The following is a 16,635-nucleotide window of genomic DNA, read 5'->3' as shown; positions in this document are numbered from 1 at the left end:
AAGATGCCCAAAAGTACTCTACTGGGTGCCAAATTCTTTTATCTCATCATCATGGGAGGAGGAGTTCATGACCTTCCCATCTGTTTCAGGGAGCCAGCAATGATTCACTAGAGGAAGGTGTGTTAGAATTACCCAACACACATTTAAAAACAAAAAACAGGGCTTCCCTGGTGGTGCAGTGGTTGGGAGTCTGCCTGCCGATGCAGGGGACACAGGTTCATGCCCCGGTCCGGGAAGATCCCACATGCCGCGGAGCGGCTAAGCCCGTGAGCCATGGCTGCTGGGCCCGCGCGTCCGGAGCCTGTGCTCCGCAATGGGAGAGGTCACAACAGTGAGAAGCCCGCGTACCGAAAAAAAAAAACAAAACAAAAAAACAAAAGTACACTTTTATTATTTGGGGGGAGTCGGGGGATAGTGGTGCTTAAAATTTAAAAACCTAATCAGAGCTGACTCTGTCCCACCTGGGTAACAAAACCAGTTGCAACCAGAGTAGAGTGGTAACTGTCAGGACAAAATGGGCTCAAGCTGGGTGGGGAAGAGGCAAAAAAATAAATAAATAACGCTCACCTAGGCACGGTGTGCCCACATCTTAGATGACCCAGAAAGAAAATTTGCTGTAGCTCTCTCTGGGAGGGAAAATGACATAGGATGACCTCCTATAGCCCACGCTCTCTCTGTGGGGCGTATAGTCCATCACCACCCCTACCTTACATCCTGGAACCCCAGGGGATGGGCGGAGGAGAGCCTCGCTGAAAATCAGTTAACGCCCAAAGCAGGCTTAAAAAGAGGGCAGGGGGCAAGGTGGAGTTTCTTCAGAATGGTGCTGAGGCAGTGGATTTGAAGAAGGGACTGCATGGGGGAGCTGTGGGGATGGGGTGGGAGGCAGAGACAGAGAGACAGAGACACAGATACACAGGCAGGGAGGTGGTTAGACCTGCACAGCTGGGAGCTAGTGGGCAGTGGAGTGGGCAGAGGGCAGCCCGAACCACCACCTAATCATTCTGTGGTTCCTCCAGAGGTAGCCTTGGGAAGTGATCCCCAGGCCCAGCGCACAGGGTTTTGCTGCAGCATGGTGATACTTGAGAGCCAGCAAAGACAAAGTCCCGCGACCATAGGCATGGGCAATGAAAATGAACTAATTCCCTTGCTACTTCCCTAAGGCACTGACATGCGTCCTTGAACCAGAAAGAAAAGGGACCCAACCACACTAGAGTCACACTTCCAATGACACAACTGATGTGTGGGCAACTAACTGACCTGAAGGAACCACTTAACGTTTTGGGGCCCTTTCCCCCATCCTCCGCAAAATAGATTGTGGGAAGGGCAAGTCAATTTGTGTGTGTGTGCGTGCGTGTGTGTGTGTTCACTGCATTTTTAACATTTTAAAATAGACTTGATTTTTTAGAGCAGTTTGAATTCACAGCAAAATTGAACAGAAGGTACGAGTCCCCCACACATGCCCAGCTTCCTCCACGGTCAGCATCCCTCATCAGAGCCAGATCAATTTTCCAGACACTTCTTTACACCTAGAATTTTTTGCGTTGTCAAATTGCCTTGGATAGAGAAAGAGGGTGGGGGGAAGGGGGCGAGAGAGAGAAAGAAAGGGAAAGAGGGAGGGAGAGCAGGAGGAAGAGGGGTGGGGAGTACAAGAGCAGCTTTCACTGCTCTTGGGGAAGGAGAAGGAGAGAGTAGCTAGTCTGGTAGATGCAGGGGGAAGGTGGCCAGCTTGCTGTATGTATAAGGGTGATCCCTCTTCTGAGGTTCTCTGAATTGCTGCTTTGGACCATCTCTGGGCAGCGGGTTGTTAACGTCCGTTCCAGCTCAGACGTTCGATTAACCCAGTGGTGCCAAGTTCTTTAATGCACACATGCATACACAATCCTTCGGGTAACTCACAAAATGACCCACTTGCCATGAAGAGCAAGTGTTTAACAGTCTCATTTATGTTAAATAGAGCTGAGGTATCAGGAGCTGCCCCCAAAGTCTGACAAGAGTCTCTTTCTGGACTTTTGTGCCTACAATTTTGGGAGGATTGAGTAAAAGAGACAAGGGTGCAGTGTGAGCACAGCCCCAAGCGTCACCACCATTCCCATTGTTCAAAAGCCTGGAGTGCAGCCAACAAATACGTTTGAGCACAAGTCTACCATTAGTCACGACACTGAATGCTGGGACACGCAGACAATTAAGTATAGAATAGACGTTAAGAGCCTGGGGTTGAATCCCAGCTTCCTGTGTAAGTCTCAACTTCAGCACCTTCAAAAAAGGAGATAATAGCACCTATAAGACAGGGTTGACATGAGGCTCCATGAAGAGGATGATATATAGTTCTCAGCACGTGTAGGTCCACAAATCTCTGAACGAAAGGGACCTGATGTAACCCTTGATCCAAGTTTCTCATTTGAGAGACAAAAAAAATAAAACTCAGAGATTTATTCACTTCTAAGTTGCAATAGAAAACTGCAGAACTGAGAATTCAGGTCTCCTGAGCTCCAGTTCCACATTCTGTTCCACCATCAAATGATTACAAATAATAGTAATACTAGTAATAGTTACCGATGACGATGATACTCCATTTACGAGCCCTCACTAAATGTCAGACCCCGCCTGGCCTCTCCCAGGCATTATCCCATGTCATTCTCACAGTAAGCCAACGAGGTAAACATCCTAGATTGTTCCCATTTGACAGATGAGGAATCAGATGCTCCTAGACATGAAGTGTCGTGGTTAAGGCAGCAAAACCAGGACTTGATCCAAGTCCTTGTTCTGAACAAGTGTCCTGGGCTGTGCGTACTTCAGAAATGAGATGTCTCTCCTCAAATAAGTTTACCCTCTTTAGCTAAAGCCATAATTAGAGCCTCACTTGCCTTTGGATAATTGGCTTCCCTCTTTGCTCTGGTGTCTGGTTCCTCTTGGGCAGCCGCTCCAGCCTGGAGGGTGTCACACTCAGCACATCCACTGTGGCTGCCCAGGGCTAATGAGGGCTCTCAGCGTGGTTGCATTTAAGTGCCCGGTATTGCAGGGAAGGTCCATGCACAGACATACCCCCTACCATCAAGAATGACGGCAGGGCTGTGAAAACATGTCCCTCCCAAATGGGAACATGCCGCTCCAGCTCTTTAAGAGAGGACAACATGATCTGCTTTGCGCTGAGCCTATCGCACAAGAAGATAGAAAAATCCTGTGGGCGAGTGTGTGTGTGTGTGTGTGTGTGTGTGTGTTTGTGTGTGTGCGCGCCCCCACACGCACGTGAAGAGGAGGAAGAAGGGAGAATAAGAATCCTCAACAAGCACTAGAAAAGCTGGATGAGATTCATGCCCAACAGTGAAGAAATAAGGAGCACAGAGGACAACCATTTGTCTATTAAGATAATGGATTCCAGTAAGTTTTTCTTGCATAAAATTAAATGATCCAAATGTCCCTAAATAGGAAAACAGTGAAATCAGTTATAGCCCATCTATACAACAGAGTCCTATGAAGTCCTTAGAAATGGCATGGGAAAATGTTCCTAATGATTCTCAGTGAAAGAAGCAGATTACAAACCTGGCAAAACATTATCCCAGTTATATATAATATATGGCACAAAAGAAAGGAAGAATAACAATGTTTACCTCTAAATCATGAGATCACAGGTGCTTTTATTTACTTCCAAATATTCTAAAAAAAAAAAATATTTTTATAATACTAATTTCTATGAACAATAAACGTCATTCTTTCCAACAATGGCCCAGCATTCCCAGGAGAATGCCTGATAGAGGTTATGGTGTGGTCTGAGGCCCTCATTAGCAAGGGAGTGTGTCAGGCAAGGATGAACCCTGAGCTCTCCTAAGGCTTGAAAGGCAGTGGTCTTCAGTGAGACAGTGCTCCAGCCCTGACACTACAAGTTCTCCCGAAGAACTGTTCTCTGGAGAGGGCCTACATCATACTCACTACCCCTCAAAGTTCAGCTGACATCCTACCTCTTCTTGTCCTCAACATTCCAAAAGCACTATTCTCACTGAATTCCAATAGTAGTCATTCTTATGGGATTATTTGTAAATAACTCTATAAATTTATAATACATTTATTAAAACCCTATAAATTATTTACAACCCTGTAAATTATAAATTTACACCAGAGGCTGCTGTGCTGGGTCCATATGCAGATTTTATTCAGCCTGAAAATATCATTTAAAACCTAAATCAGCAGTTTTCCCATAAAAAAAAATTTGTGGGACTTCTCTCTCAAAAAAAAAAAAAAAGAGAGATAAGGTAGCATTGGGCCCACATATTGACATAGATAGTAACAATCACTTAGCATTGATTCACAGCTGTCCTATATACCCAATGACATGGACTTTGCCCCAGTCCTCACTGCTCCCTATTGCTCCCCACTCTGAGCTGAGTGTGGATTGATCATTTTCACTCTTGTTTCCTTAGTAGTAGAGAAATATCTTTCTGTATACTTATCTCTGTCAAAGGTGGGGAAATGAATGACTGACCAAATGGCACTGTGCTTTAGGGAAAAAATGAAAGGAATCACATTTCTTTGTGAAGTGAAGAAAGTTCTCACACGTTTACTAGGCAAATGGGAAAACCTGTTGTAAAAAATATAACTGAAGATGACATTAAGTGTGTTTGTGTGTGTGTATATATGCATAACATATTTACTTAGGTTATTATATATATTATATACTATATATATAATATATATTTAATATATTTGCTTAGGTTACTATATAAAATGGCATAATAACTATCACTCTGTACCTTCATTTCTATTACCTTCATGGCCTATGTGGGCTCAAGTTTGAAGAGCTTTGGGGTAAGTCTTTTCTCTCCCAACTGTAAGCTCGCTGGGGGGCGCTGAAAATTTTCTGTTCCAGATGTCATATTGCACAGCAGTTTAGAGAGTGGATGTTGAAATCAGACAGACCCCATTTGGAATCCTGGCCCTGCCATGCTACTTGATCTATGACTCTTGGCAAGTTTCCCAACCTCTCTAACCTTCAGTTTCTTCACCTGTAAAATGGAGATATTAATATCTACACTTTACAGGGATGTCATGATAATGAAATGAGATAATGTGTGAAAAGTCTTAGCATAGTGCCTGCCACAAAATAGTTAAATAAATGGTGACCATGAAATTAGTTATTACTGTATTCCTTTCACATTTCCCATAACACAGTGTTGCTACATTTTTAGCTTTTCAATAAATATTATTGAATTAAATCTTCAGCTGGTCTTCAATTCAACTGTATCATGGTCTTAAGGAAACTTTCTCCTATTCTAGGAAGATGTGGAGAAAAAAATCGACAAAATCAAACTTAAACAGGTCAACATAAAAGTCTCTGAACATTTTAAAACCTGCCTCAGTATAATTCAAACCATCTATAACTGTAACTTCACAATGAAAACAAACAAAAAATTTGGAGTAAACATAGAACCTTTTAAAGATTTATATAAACTCTATCCTTTTGTGTGTTTCCACTTGTCATTCCAAAATTGGAAAAAATCCCATGGAACTTGGTTTGAAAGGTGTAACAGCCTGATTTTGCTCTTTAGTTTTAATGAGGTAAATTGTTTTTAATTGCACAAGAGTTGATTTGGTTTACCACTAAAGAAGTAATCTGGGATTCTCTGCCCCACACTCCACCCCCAATTAAACTGTATTCTGTAATGTCATTAAAAGCTGCTATTCTAAGTATTTGAGGAGGTTCAAGAGGGAGTCTTTTCTTTGATTGTATGCCAACTTTTTTTTTTTAACTTCAGCCAAAAAAAAAAAAAAGAGGACAGTTTAATAAATCTCTCTTGGATTTGTTCTGCAGCTTATTAAATCACTGTCTTCTCTGATTCTGGATCTGAAGGTTTCTTTCTGACATTGAATTCTGAGATCAGTCACATCGAAAAGGAAAGAGATGTAAGGAACAGCCCCTTCTCAGATCTGCAAGTGTGTAGAAGGGACGTTTTGGAACTGGAGGTAGCTTTGTAACACTGTAGGTGGGAGGGGCAAGCCCCTATCTGAAGAAAGATCTTCGATGCCTCCAAATGCTCTGAGGAGAAAAATCTTAGATTCTCAAAACTCAACAGCTCTTTGTGGAAGAAAATAAATTGGCTCCAGTAAGAATATCCTTTTCCCTTTTCCAGGGTTCTGAGCCTTGCTGTGTGATCTTGAGGGCATCGTGCCACTTCCCTGCATCCGTTTAACCTTCTATAAAATATCCTCATTCCTCACTCCCAGCTCAGGCAGGACATTTAGAAGTGTTGGGGGCAATATATGGGAGAAGGCGTTTTTAGGCACTAAATGGCGTTAGAAAGATTCAGCAGTATTGCCATTATCACTCAGGGAATGCTTTTATAAATCAAAGATTTTCATGTTGGTAGAGCTCTGGAAAATCTTGCTCAGTCTCGTGATTTTATAGTTGTTCTACAGAGCTTAAGTGACTTGCCGAAGATCACACAACTGTGCGGTAAATGAGATAATGTACATCAGTGCTTGTCGCAGTGCCTGGTGTATCATAAGAACTCAGTAAACCTCACCTACAGTTGCTACTGCTGACATTATTGTTGCTATTATTCAGGTCTCCTTACTCTCAGTTCAGTGCTCTTTCTATCAGATACATACAGAAACTACAAGAAGCTTGCCCCATGGGCCCAAGAAATTTCTTGCTATAAGAAAAATGATCATTCCAAGAAACCATCTCATTTTTTTCATAACTGATAAGGTCCAAAACCTGGAGAAGTGTTATTTCTTGGCACATAGTTCCCAGGATGCTAACATAACACAGGATCCTAATTTGGGGCCTTGCTTGGGAAGGGGAGGCTATCCCTTTCTCCTGACCCTTCCGACCCTTCCACCCACAAGTAACACAGAGAAACTGCACACTGTGGACCAGGGATTGAATCCAGGCTCCAGCAACCCTGCCCTCAAGTCCCCAGGGAAGAGCAATGTCCTGGAAATGGAAAATGACACTGACTTGGAGAAAGGAAAGACTGGCCAACACTTGAAACTGGGAACGCTATGTGGCCAAATGGCAAAAAAGACAAAATCAGACTCCTACCTCACACCATACATAAAACATAAGCTCTATAGGTTGATTAAAGACTTGTGTATCAAAAACAAAACTATAAAATTCTTAGTAAAAATATAAATGAAAATCTTCCAGACTTTGGTATTGAGAAAGATTTCTTAAAGATGACACAAAAAGATATGACTGTTAAAAAGATGGATAAATCTGTACAAAGAGTAAGAAATGAAAAAAAATACATCTTAAGTAAAATGAAAAGACAAGCTGTAAGTGGGAAGAAGATTCTCATAATACATAAAATCAGCAAAACATGAGTATGAAGAATATATAAAATATCCTGCAAGTTCATAAGAGGAATACAACCAACCCCAAAGAAAAATGGACCAAAGTCATGGACAGACATATCACAGACATGAAACCCAAGTGACAAGAAACACAAGGAAAGCTTTTCAGTGTCACTGGTGATCAAGAAACGGCAGATCAAGACAGTGATGACGTATGTTACACCCATTTTACTGGCAAATTTTTAAATTGGGACAATATCAAGTGTTGAAGAGAATGCAGATCCACACAATCTCTCATCCATTATCGCTGGGAGAGTAAATTAGTGCAAGCACCTTTGGAAACCCGTTTAGCAGTATCTCCTAAAGTTAAATATTCAGATCTCCCATGGCCAAGCAAATCTACTGGTAGTTATATGCTCCACAGAGACTCTTGAACATGTACAAAGAGAGACATGTACAAGAATATTCTTAGCAGCAATGCTTACAATTAAAAAAAATAAAATCCGAAACAACCCAAGTGCCTAAAATTGAAAGCATGAGTGAATAAACTATGGCTTATTCACACAATAGAATTTTCTACACTCATCAGAAAAATGAACTCCAACCGTTTGTAATATGAATGAATTTTAGTATAATATTAAGTGAAAAAAGTAAGTCCCTTCAAATTACTCATAGTTCAATACCCTTCTTTATAAAGCTAAAATAACCAAAACACTAGACAGATATGTATAGATGCAGTAACACTGCATTAAAGCAGTGGAATGATTAACAAAAGATTCAAGAATGGGTTACCTTAGGTGGGGAAAGACACACACAGTTACAGGTAGTTGATTGTTCAGTTTCTAGTGTTTGGTTTGGGTGGTGAGTGCAAGGATGTTTAATTTATTATTAAAAATAACTAACTAAATATGTTAATAAATAAAAGCAAGCCCTTGTGTGGACCAGTGATGAGCTACATTATGAGTCGAGTATTATGACAACCCCTGTTCTCTACAACTGAGGTCCCATCTTCCCTTTTCCTTTGTTTTAAGGGACACTGGTCACTGAATAATGGTATATTTTACTGCCCAGGTGCACAGACTAGTTTCTGAGAGTGGATATCAGTGAGGCCCTAGGCAGACTAGGCACATAAAGAAATAATATATATCCCTTATCCGTAAGGAGCTCTCTCTAGCAGCATAGATAGTCGCACCAACAGACAATGAGAGAGAGAAATGCCAAGTATCAGGGTGAGGTCTCTGCTATGTGTTGTGGGATCTGCTCCTCTTTGCTGCACTGCTCTCCTTCTCCCACTCAGGCTCTAGGAGCTCCACTTGCCAACTAGAGAGGGTCAGTCAGGGGGCCACCTGCATCAGAATCCCCTTGGAGGGCTGATACCATGCACATCCCTGGCCCCTCCCCAGATCTGCAGTGTCAGAATCTTTGGGGTAGGGTCCAGGATTCTGCAATTTTAGCAAACTTCCCAGATGCACCTAAGGTCTGAGAAATCTTCCCCGCAGAGATTCTATGTCTTGCTTTATCCCCTTTGAGAATCCAGGATAATATTTTGAATGTGCTACTCTCTACTGTCACACTTCCCCCCATTGGTCAAGAACCCTGGCAGCCATTCCATTTTTATAGCCCCAGGGAAGAGAGATGAGGAAGGCTTCCTCAGAAAAGAAGATATTATAGAGCAAAAAGGTAGCGGCCCCTGAAGCCACAAGACATGTGTGTCCCAACATGCCCACCTTGGACTAAAGTCCCAAAGAGAGATATTTTAGATAGGTTGTGGGAAAAGGCAAAAACAGAGTCTCTCTTCCCTTTCCTAATTGGGTCCCTGGGACCTGGTCCCAGACACTATTTTGGAGAGGGAAGGGGAACTATTTTGAAACAGAAAAACTTGTTAAATCTGAAGCCACAAGATGTCATTGACTGAAAATTTTAAGTTGCCACAGTACAAAGTGAGGTGGAGACTCAAAAAGATTAGATTAGATTTAGAACAAACAAAACCAAGAAGCTTCATCGTCTTTGCACATTGAGTGTGGTGCAGAAATTTGCAAACTGGCACCGGCTGTATCTGCACTACCACCCCAGGGCCTGTCCTGCAGCAGGGACTGAGTAAATGCGGAATGCGACTAGGCTGAGATGCCTGAGACATCAGGGAAGACGCACTGCACACTTGACCTTGGGTCAGGGTCTTAAAGGGATGAGTGGGAGTTACTAGTTAGTGTGTCTAGGGGTGGGAGTAGGGAATGGGGCGGGGGTGGTGGTGCAGTAGAAGGTATTCCGGGCAGTATTCACGAAGAAAAGAACTGTGGAAGGTCATGTATGGTGCCAGGAGAGACGAGGAGCCAGCCAGGAGCCCAGAGCACGTCCTCGGAGGAAGAGGACTTGTTCCTTTCCTGCCTTGTCTTTCACAGCAGTCTTAGTACCCAGCCTGATGTGGACATCCCAAGTCCCAGGCAGCCTGCTTATACCACTTCTCACTGCAGGAAAGCTGTGCTTTAAAAACCTGCAGTGACATAGCAACCACTGGCATCTAGAGTCCCATCTCCTGCCCAAGCAAAGGTCCCCGTACACAGCTGTCAGAGAGTTGCCCAGTATTTGGAACAGGGGCAGAGAGCGAGGAAGGAAGGAAAAAATTTCTCAGGAGGAACAATGTGGCACTTTTTTCTAACATGGAGAAGGAAGCATTTTCAACAAGAAAATAAACATATCTTCTCCTTTTTATTCATTATAAGAACAAAGCATGGTGTAGTGGAAAGAAGAGGAGTTTTGTTATTCAAAGGACTTGTGTTCCAAATCCAGCTCCACCACTGCTACCTATGGGTAGCAGAGACGGTCATCAAATATGCTATGCATTTCCCTTCAGTTCCCAGATTCCCTTGCAACTAGGTTGGGAACATGTGATGGGGTCTGGCCAGTGGACTGCGGGTGGAATCTCTGGGTGTCACTTTCAGGCTGATGTAGTTGAAAGTGGCTGTACTTCGTTCCTCGCTCTCTTCCCTGCTGCAAAGAGGCCATGGGTACAAGCTGGCATAGCTTCACAAGGGACAAAAGGCGCCCGACCTTCCTGACCTTTATCAGACTTTGCACAAGAGAGAAATAAACCTTTGTTAAACCACTGATGTTTGGAGATTGATTTGCTACCCCAGAATCACATAGCCAAATACACTAATGCACTAATACATTGTAATAGAACCCTTGGTCTCATTGGGATGAGTCAAGTTACTTGACTCTCTAGGCCTTGGTTTTCCCATCTATAAGATGAGAATAATTATACCTATGTAATTGGGTTGTAAGAATTTACTATATGTTTATGTCCTATATAGCAAATAATATATAGCTGGCATTTAATAAATGTCTCTTCCTTTAAGATGCAGTTGACGTCATTATTATTCCTGTGGTTATTACTGTTATACAGGGGATGCAATAAATGTCTTTAAATAAGCAGCAACTGTGTCAGGCACTCTACTAGTTGTTTTACATGCATGACCTCATTTTTGTAGCTAAAGAAACCAAGCCTCAAAGAGGTTACTTGTTCAAAGGAACACAGAGCTAGTAAGTGATCAAGTCAGGATCAGAAACAGGGATTTCCTAAACCAAAAGTCCATACTCTAATGGCAACATTCCTACTCACATTTCTCAGATGTGGAACCCCAGAGGCTCAGAGATGTTACATAAGTTCACCAAGCAAAGCAATAACTGTTAGAACGAGCGGACTTTTCTCTATTCCAGACCAGTGTTGCAATGATGTGATGATTAGAAAAGATAATCCCCCGCTAGGGCACTGGACAGTGATGTCTGTGCCCCCTCCCACCACAGAGGCCTAGCCCATTGTGAACTGAGGTCCTAGCAGCTCCAGATACTGTGGGCAACAGATAAGAAGAGGGGGAAAGAAGGAAACTACATCTTGATAAAAGGAAAACTGGATGCTTTGTGTTCAGAGAACGGCTTCTCAACAAAGTTTCCAAAGAAAATCCCACTAGCTGAAAATAAACATTGAAAGGGTTTCCAAATCTCTGTCAGATCTCTGTCTCTCTCTCTTTCTCTGTCTCCCTGTTGGTCCCTCTCTCTGTGTGTGTCTCTGTTTCTCTCTCTCTCTCTCTCTGTCTTCCCCCCACCGCCCCCTGTTTGTTTTGGAAGTTGAGAAAAGTGAGCAGTGTGGATCCTAAAGCAGTTTACACTGAACCAGATGGCACATGTGATTAGCATCAGACTAAAAAGACACATTACTTAGAGATTAGGTTCTAAGTAGGGACAAATCTGTTCCAAAGGAACAGAAGGTTTGGTTTTCTCGCAGACTCCCCTCAAGAGCTTCCTCGGGGCGTACCTATTCATCCCTTCTCCCATCAGCACCATCAGGCAAGCCTGAGCTGGAGAAAACAGGCAATTCGTCTCCACAGATGTCCCAGTTCTCCTCCCGCTGAACCCGGAAGTCATTCACACAGGACAAGCCACTCCCTGCGGGACCTCGAATGCTGGTGGCCCCTGACTCCCTCATACCCCAGGCTAACAAGTCACTTTATGCCACTGAGTCTGCACAAAAACCCAATGAGACTCGTTCTGTGGTTATTCCCACTTTACAGCCGAGGAAATTGAGACTTATAAGGATTAAGTACTTTACTCAGGATCACAAGTCAAGTAAAAGTTGAGGCGAATGGAGGCTAATTGCCTCCATGAATGAAGAAAGAATTAAAAAGTGTGTGTGTGTGTATATGTTTTAAAAGAGCCCCAAGGAGCAAACCATCCTAGAGGATGTCTGTCAAGTGTCCCAAACTATATAACAATCTTGAGGCCTGCAGCAAGGTAAACAATGAGGTGAGAAACCACAAACATCTCACCCTGACCTATTCTTCTGGGCTCACATCGCACAGGTCCTATGCAAAAACACTCTAGGGAAATGAAATAAAAATTGGAAAAACCATTCAAAGCAGGAATGAGACATGGATACAGACCAAGGCCTTTTTGTTCCTTAAGTCCTGTGCTTCTCAGACCCTGGAGAAAAACACACAGCTTTCAGGGAAACAAGGAAGCTTAGCTTAGGGTTACGTGCAACTATCAACTATGAAGGGATGCCCCTATTGCAAAGAACCTGAAGGTTAGGACAGAAGTTGGGAAAATGAAAGGAGCAGCAGAAATAATAACCACAACACCAGTAGTAACAGTGATCACTTAGTATGGGATATTATATTGCTCTGATAAGCACTTTAAACGTACTGTTGGTCTCATCAGCCCACACAACAACCTTCTAAGACGGACATTGCTATCATTTTTCCCATTTTACAGACGCGCTTACTGAGGATCAGAGAAGTTAAGTAAATTGCCCATGGTCACCCAGCTGAAAAGGGGCTAAACTAGGAATCCAACCCAAGAACCAGTGCCCTTAACCAGTAAACTTTCTCCCCCTTCTGCATAGGACCCTCCTGAAGAGAGGCCAATAGGATAGTCTGCCAACATTTCGGAAAGTGCTTAAGAGCCTTCTGGTTCCTCTGCTTCATGTCAGTACAAGTGTTCAAGGCTGTGAGTACAAGCTAATGTCACCGACAATACTCCAGGCAATTTGCACATCTGGCAGTTAGATAAGTGCAGACTTTGAGCAAACTGCGTCCCTGAGGCACAGGACAATTCACAGGGATAACAACAGAAGGGATTTCATTATAACTCAGACTTGGCCAAGGAATCAAACTTACCTTATTTCAGGGTATAAAGGACACACTCACCCAAGAGCCCCAGACACCCAGTTAAGTTCGTGTGTATGAACTCAGATTGTATTCACTTGGAACTTGAGGACTTAAGGAGAAGGCTGAGCTGAAGTTTCCCCTGGGGTGTTTTTTTAATTGAAGTATAGTTGATTTACAATGTTGTGTTAGTTTCAGATGTACAGCAAAGTGATTCTGTTTTTTATATATATATACATGTATACAGATATATACAGATATATATGTGTGTGTGTGTGTGTGTGTGTGTGTGTGTATATTCTTTTTCAGATTCTTTTCCTCTTTTGGGTTACTTTTGTAAGAGGGTTCACTTAACAAATAAATAGTGGGAGAAGAGTTACCTTTAAGCTGTGCATAAAAGCATACTGCTTTCACACATGAACCAAGGATGGATAGACTAATTATACATTGCAGCCTCTTTAAAATGGGTCCCCAAAGGGCTCTCTGCTCACCTACTTCTAGTCTCTGTACGTATGTAAAGGTAAGAATTTTGCATTTTCTTTGTAACTGTGTACAACACTGGGGCTGGCCTTCTGTCAATTAATATTAATCAGAGGGTTTTTACTGAATCTGAAACTCAAAGACGCAGCAGGGCTGGCGAGCAGCAGCTGTCCAGCCTGCCCTGTGATTATGCTAACCCTCAGAGGCCACCATCAGCCCAGGAGACGTGACTCCAGTAAAGGAATCACTCCTACTCCTCCCAGGCTGGAATTGACGCCGCATGCCCAATCCAGGACCGCGCTAACACTCCATCTGGCCTCGATGATGAGCCGGGCCCCTGACCATGACTGCTGCTCTGAACAACGAAAGGGAGCCAAGCAGCCCTTGCTCTCTGCTGCCCGTGCAGCACCACAAGCAGCAAGAGTCGGCCTTGCCATGCCCCTAGGATGGGACTCACTTCACTTCTACAGCGACACCACCTGAAATCCAGAAAGGGACTGCCAGGGCAGGAAGGGGCAGGCATATTTCAAAGTTTTCAGAGTGAGGGTAATTTATTCCGACATGGAAATCAGAAGGTGAAAACCGAGGAAGGCTCACTTAAAAAAACCCAGTAATACAAGGCATACAGTAAGACTTAACCAGGATTAGTTTCCAATCACCTTACACAAACCACCTTGCACAAACCAACCATGTATGTACTGCGTTAACCTGCTGTCACACATCTGTCTAAATGGTCAGGAAACTCCAGGCATGAATATGAAATCACAAGAAAACTTTTCTTCCCATGCCCTTCTCCTAGCTTTAATTCCACGGGGTGGGATTCAGACAGCAATTCTGGATGCACCATGTCAACCAGACATTAGGGGGGAAAATCTTTACAGTGAAGTGGTTCCTGAATCTTTAATACATAAATATTCAAGCTTCACTCTGAATAAATCCCGGGTGGGACATGACTGATCCTCTGCTTCCTAAGACTTCCTATTTCTTGCACAGTTTGCTTCTCACAGAGAGAAGTGATGTAGGAAATGGTGAATACTGACATCTAAGTCCTACCTGCTCATAGCTGGAGGACGTGTGGCCATCCATCCCACTGATCCCCAAAACAGGGAACCCCAAGGCTCTTGACTGTGAGATGCTGGCTGGGGACTGGTGGTTACCAGAGATCAGTTTGGGTGAGCAGAAGCTCTGACCACAACCATTGCCCAAGTCCACTGTCATTTCCTGCTCTCCAGGAAATACCGTTACGTGAAGAAAGGCAACGTCCAGAGCAGTTGTATAACATGCTACAATGAGAGTAGTAATAAAAGACCAGGGGAGAATATGTAGTAAATGTGTGTTTGCTTGCTTATACAGTGAGTGCCCCTGGAAGCAAACACAACAGGAGACTGAAGCCACTGGTGCCTCTGTGAAGGGATCAGACCTTTACCTACTTCTCATGTAGAGTAAAAACCTCACAGCAAAATGACTCCAAATTTAGCCTCTCAGTAAACTTTATCAGGAAAAACAAACAGTTCAGCCTATGTTTTCCTTAAATCAGTTTAGATTCTGATATCTAAGTCGTCAGCTACTTTCTGCTTTTCCCCTTCATCCAGACCAAGGGAGTTGTCAGAGAAGAAACACTGCCTAACTGCGCAGCATGTGATGAGCACGTGGGGCTTCTGGCGCCCCCAACCGGCCAGGATGCTTTGCACTCACCTTGCTTTTTAAAGAGGTTGCTCTGGACTATCTCATTCATGGACTGGACTTTCTGCTTCTGGAGTTTCTCGGGAGGGATGCAGGTATAGAACTCATAGAGGAGTTGGCTAAGGGCAGGAAAAACCAGAGCACGCAGAGCTCGTTAAACCAATGTCTGCCACCTCCTGGCACTTAGAGTCTGTCCATCCCCAGCCTGCCAGCTCTGAGGGGGGCAGAAACAATGTACCTCTTGCTCCCTTCGCCCCCCACCTCCGTGCATGATAAGCCTTCAGTAAGTATGCATAGTTGGTCTTGGTGTTGAATACTGACAGCGTTCAAAGAGATGTGGAAATCTGAAAATAATATCAAGAAACCCGACCACTTACTGTGTGTGTCAGGCACATGTTTTGCACTTGACATCCACTGTGCCATTTAAGCCTCACAATTCTATGACGTAGATCCAATGCTTATCCCAATTTTACAAGTGGGAAATGTAAGGTTTAAAAGGGTTAACTAACTTTCCCAAAGTTACACAACTAGGGAGGGTCAAAGAAACAAGGGTTCAAAACCAGATTCTAATTTCATTGCCATGCCGTTTTATTCACTAATGTTTTATGCTTAGTAATGTTTCATGATAAATCTTAAGATCAAAAAAGGTCCTTAATTTTTTAAAAAACTCTGAAAAGTTGTGGGCTAGAACCAGTTTGGGATATGAAAAAGGAGATAGCTCTTTCCAAATAGAGTGAAAATAAAAATACCACTGAAACAAAATTACAGCTCCTGTCAGCTTTCCAAAATCAGTTCATTGTGCTTATTCATTCTTTCAAATCCTTATTAAGCATCTACTTAATATGTGACAGGCAATGTGCAGGGCAGTGGGATACAATAGGAACAGACTTGGTCCCAGTTGGCATGGAACTTACATTCTAATGGAGGTCAACGTACAACACAAAAGCAAGCAAATCAATACAAGGCCGTAGATGCAAAGAAGGAAATGAACAGGGAATTGTGTCAGAGAGTAACGGTGCAGGGGTTGAGGGAGGAATAGAATTTATTTACAGTGTTCAGAGGTAGCTTCTCCAAGAAGATAACATTTAGCTTGAGACCAGAAGAATGAGAAGAAGCCAGAAGAAATCTTCATATGAACAGTGGATAAACTGACGAGAGCTGAATAAAGTTTGGAATGCACTGAAAAGAATTGTGCCCATGTTTATTTCTTAGTTTTGATAGCTATGCTGTAGTTATCTAAAATGTGAACATTAAGGGGAGCTGAGTGAAAAGTATGCAGGAACTCTCTATACACTATCTCTGAAGTGCTTTTCCAGATCTAAAAGTATTGCAATATAAAAAGTTTTTAAAATCTTCTATACGTTACCTTGGAACTTAAGTGAATTTAGGAAAAAGAGGAAAAGGGTGTATCTGGCTCAGATGCCCCTATTCTAAGAGCATAAGCACAGTAAAATAATGTGTTCCTCCCATGAGAGGAATGGGGTGAAGAAGGAGAGAGCCAACGGGAGCCCATCTCATTATCCCA

At 43.0% G+C, this 16,635-nt stretch overlaps 1 protein-coding gene across 2 annotated transcripts in view; it reads right to left on the bottom strand.

Moving 5' to 3' along the window:
- Positions 1-16,635, bottom strand: part of DOCK2 (dedicator of cytokinesis 2) — a 406,045-nt gene that overhangs the window by 279,711 nt on the left and 109,699 nt on the right. For both annotated transcript variants that reach the window (XM_022595138.2, XM_022595139.3), the window contains exon 25: positions 15,123-15,229. In XM_022595138.2, the coding sequence (XP_022450846.1) occupies positions 15,123-15,229 (107 nt within the window). The remainder of the gene's footprint in view (positions 1-15,122; positions 15,230-16,635) is intronic.

Source organism: Delphinapterus leucas, chromosome 3 (assembly GCF_059928025.1).
Source record: "Delphinapterus leucas isolate spDelLeu-1000000601 "Yukka" chromosome 3, BTC_Dleu_Yukka2, whole genome shotgun sequence".
Classification (NCBI taxonomy): Eukaryota; Metazoa; Chordata; class Mammalia; order Artiodactyla; family Monodontidae; genus Delphinapterus; species Delphinapterus leucas.
The sequence above is the reverse complement of the archived record's forward strand: the minus strand, read 5'-3'. Positions and strand labels throughout refer to the sequence as shown.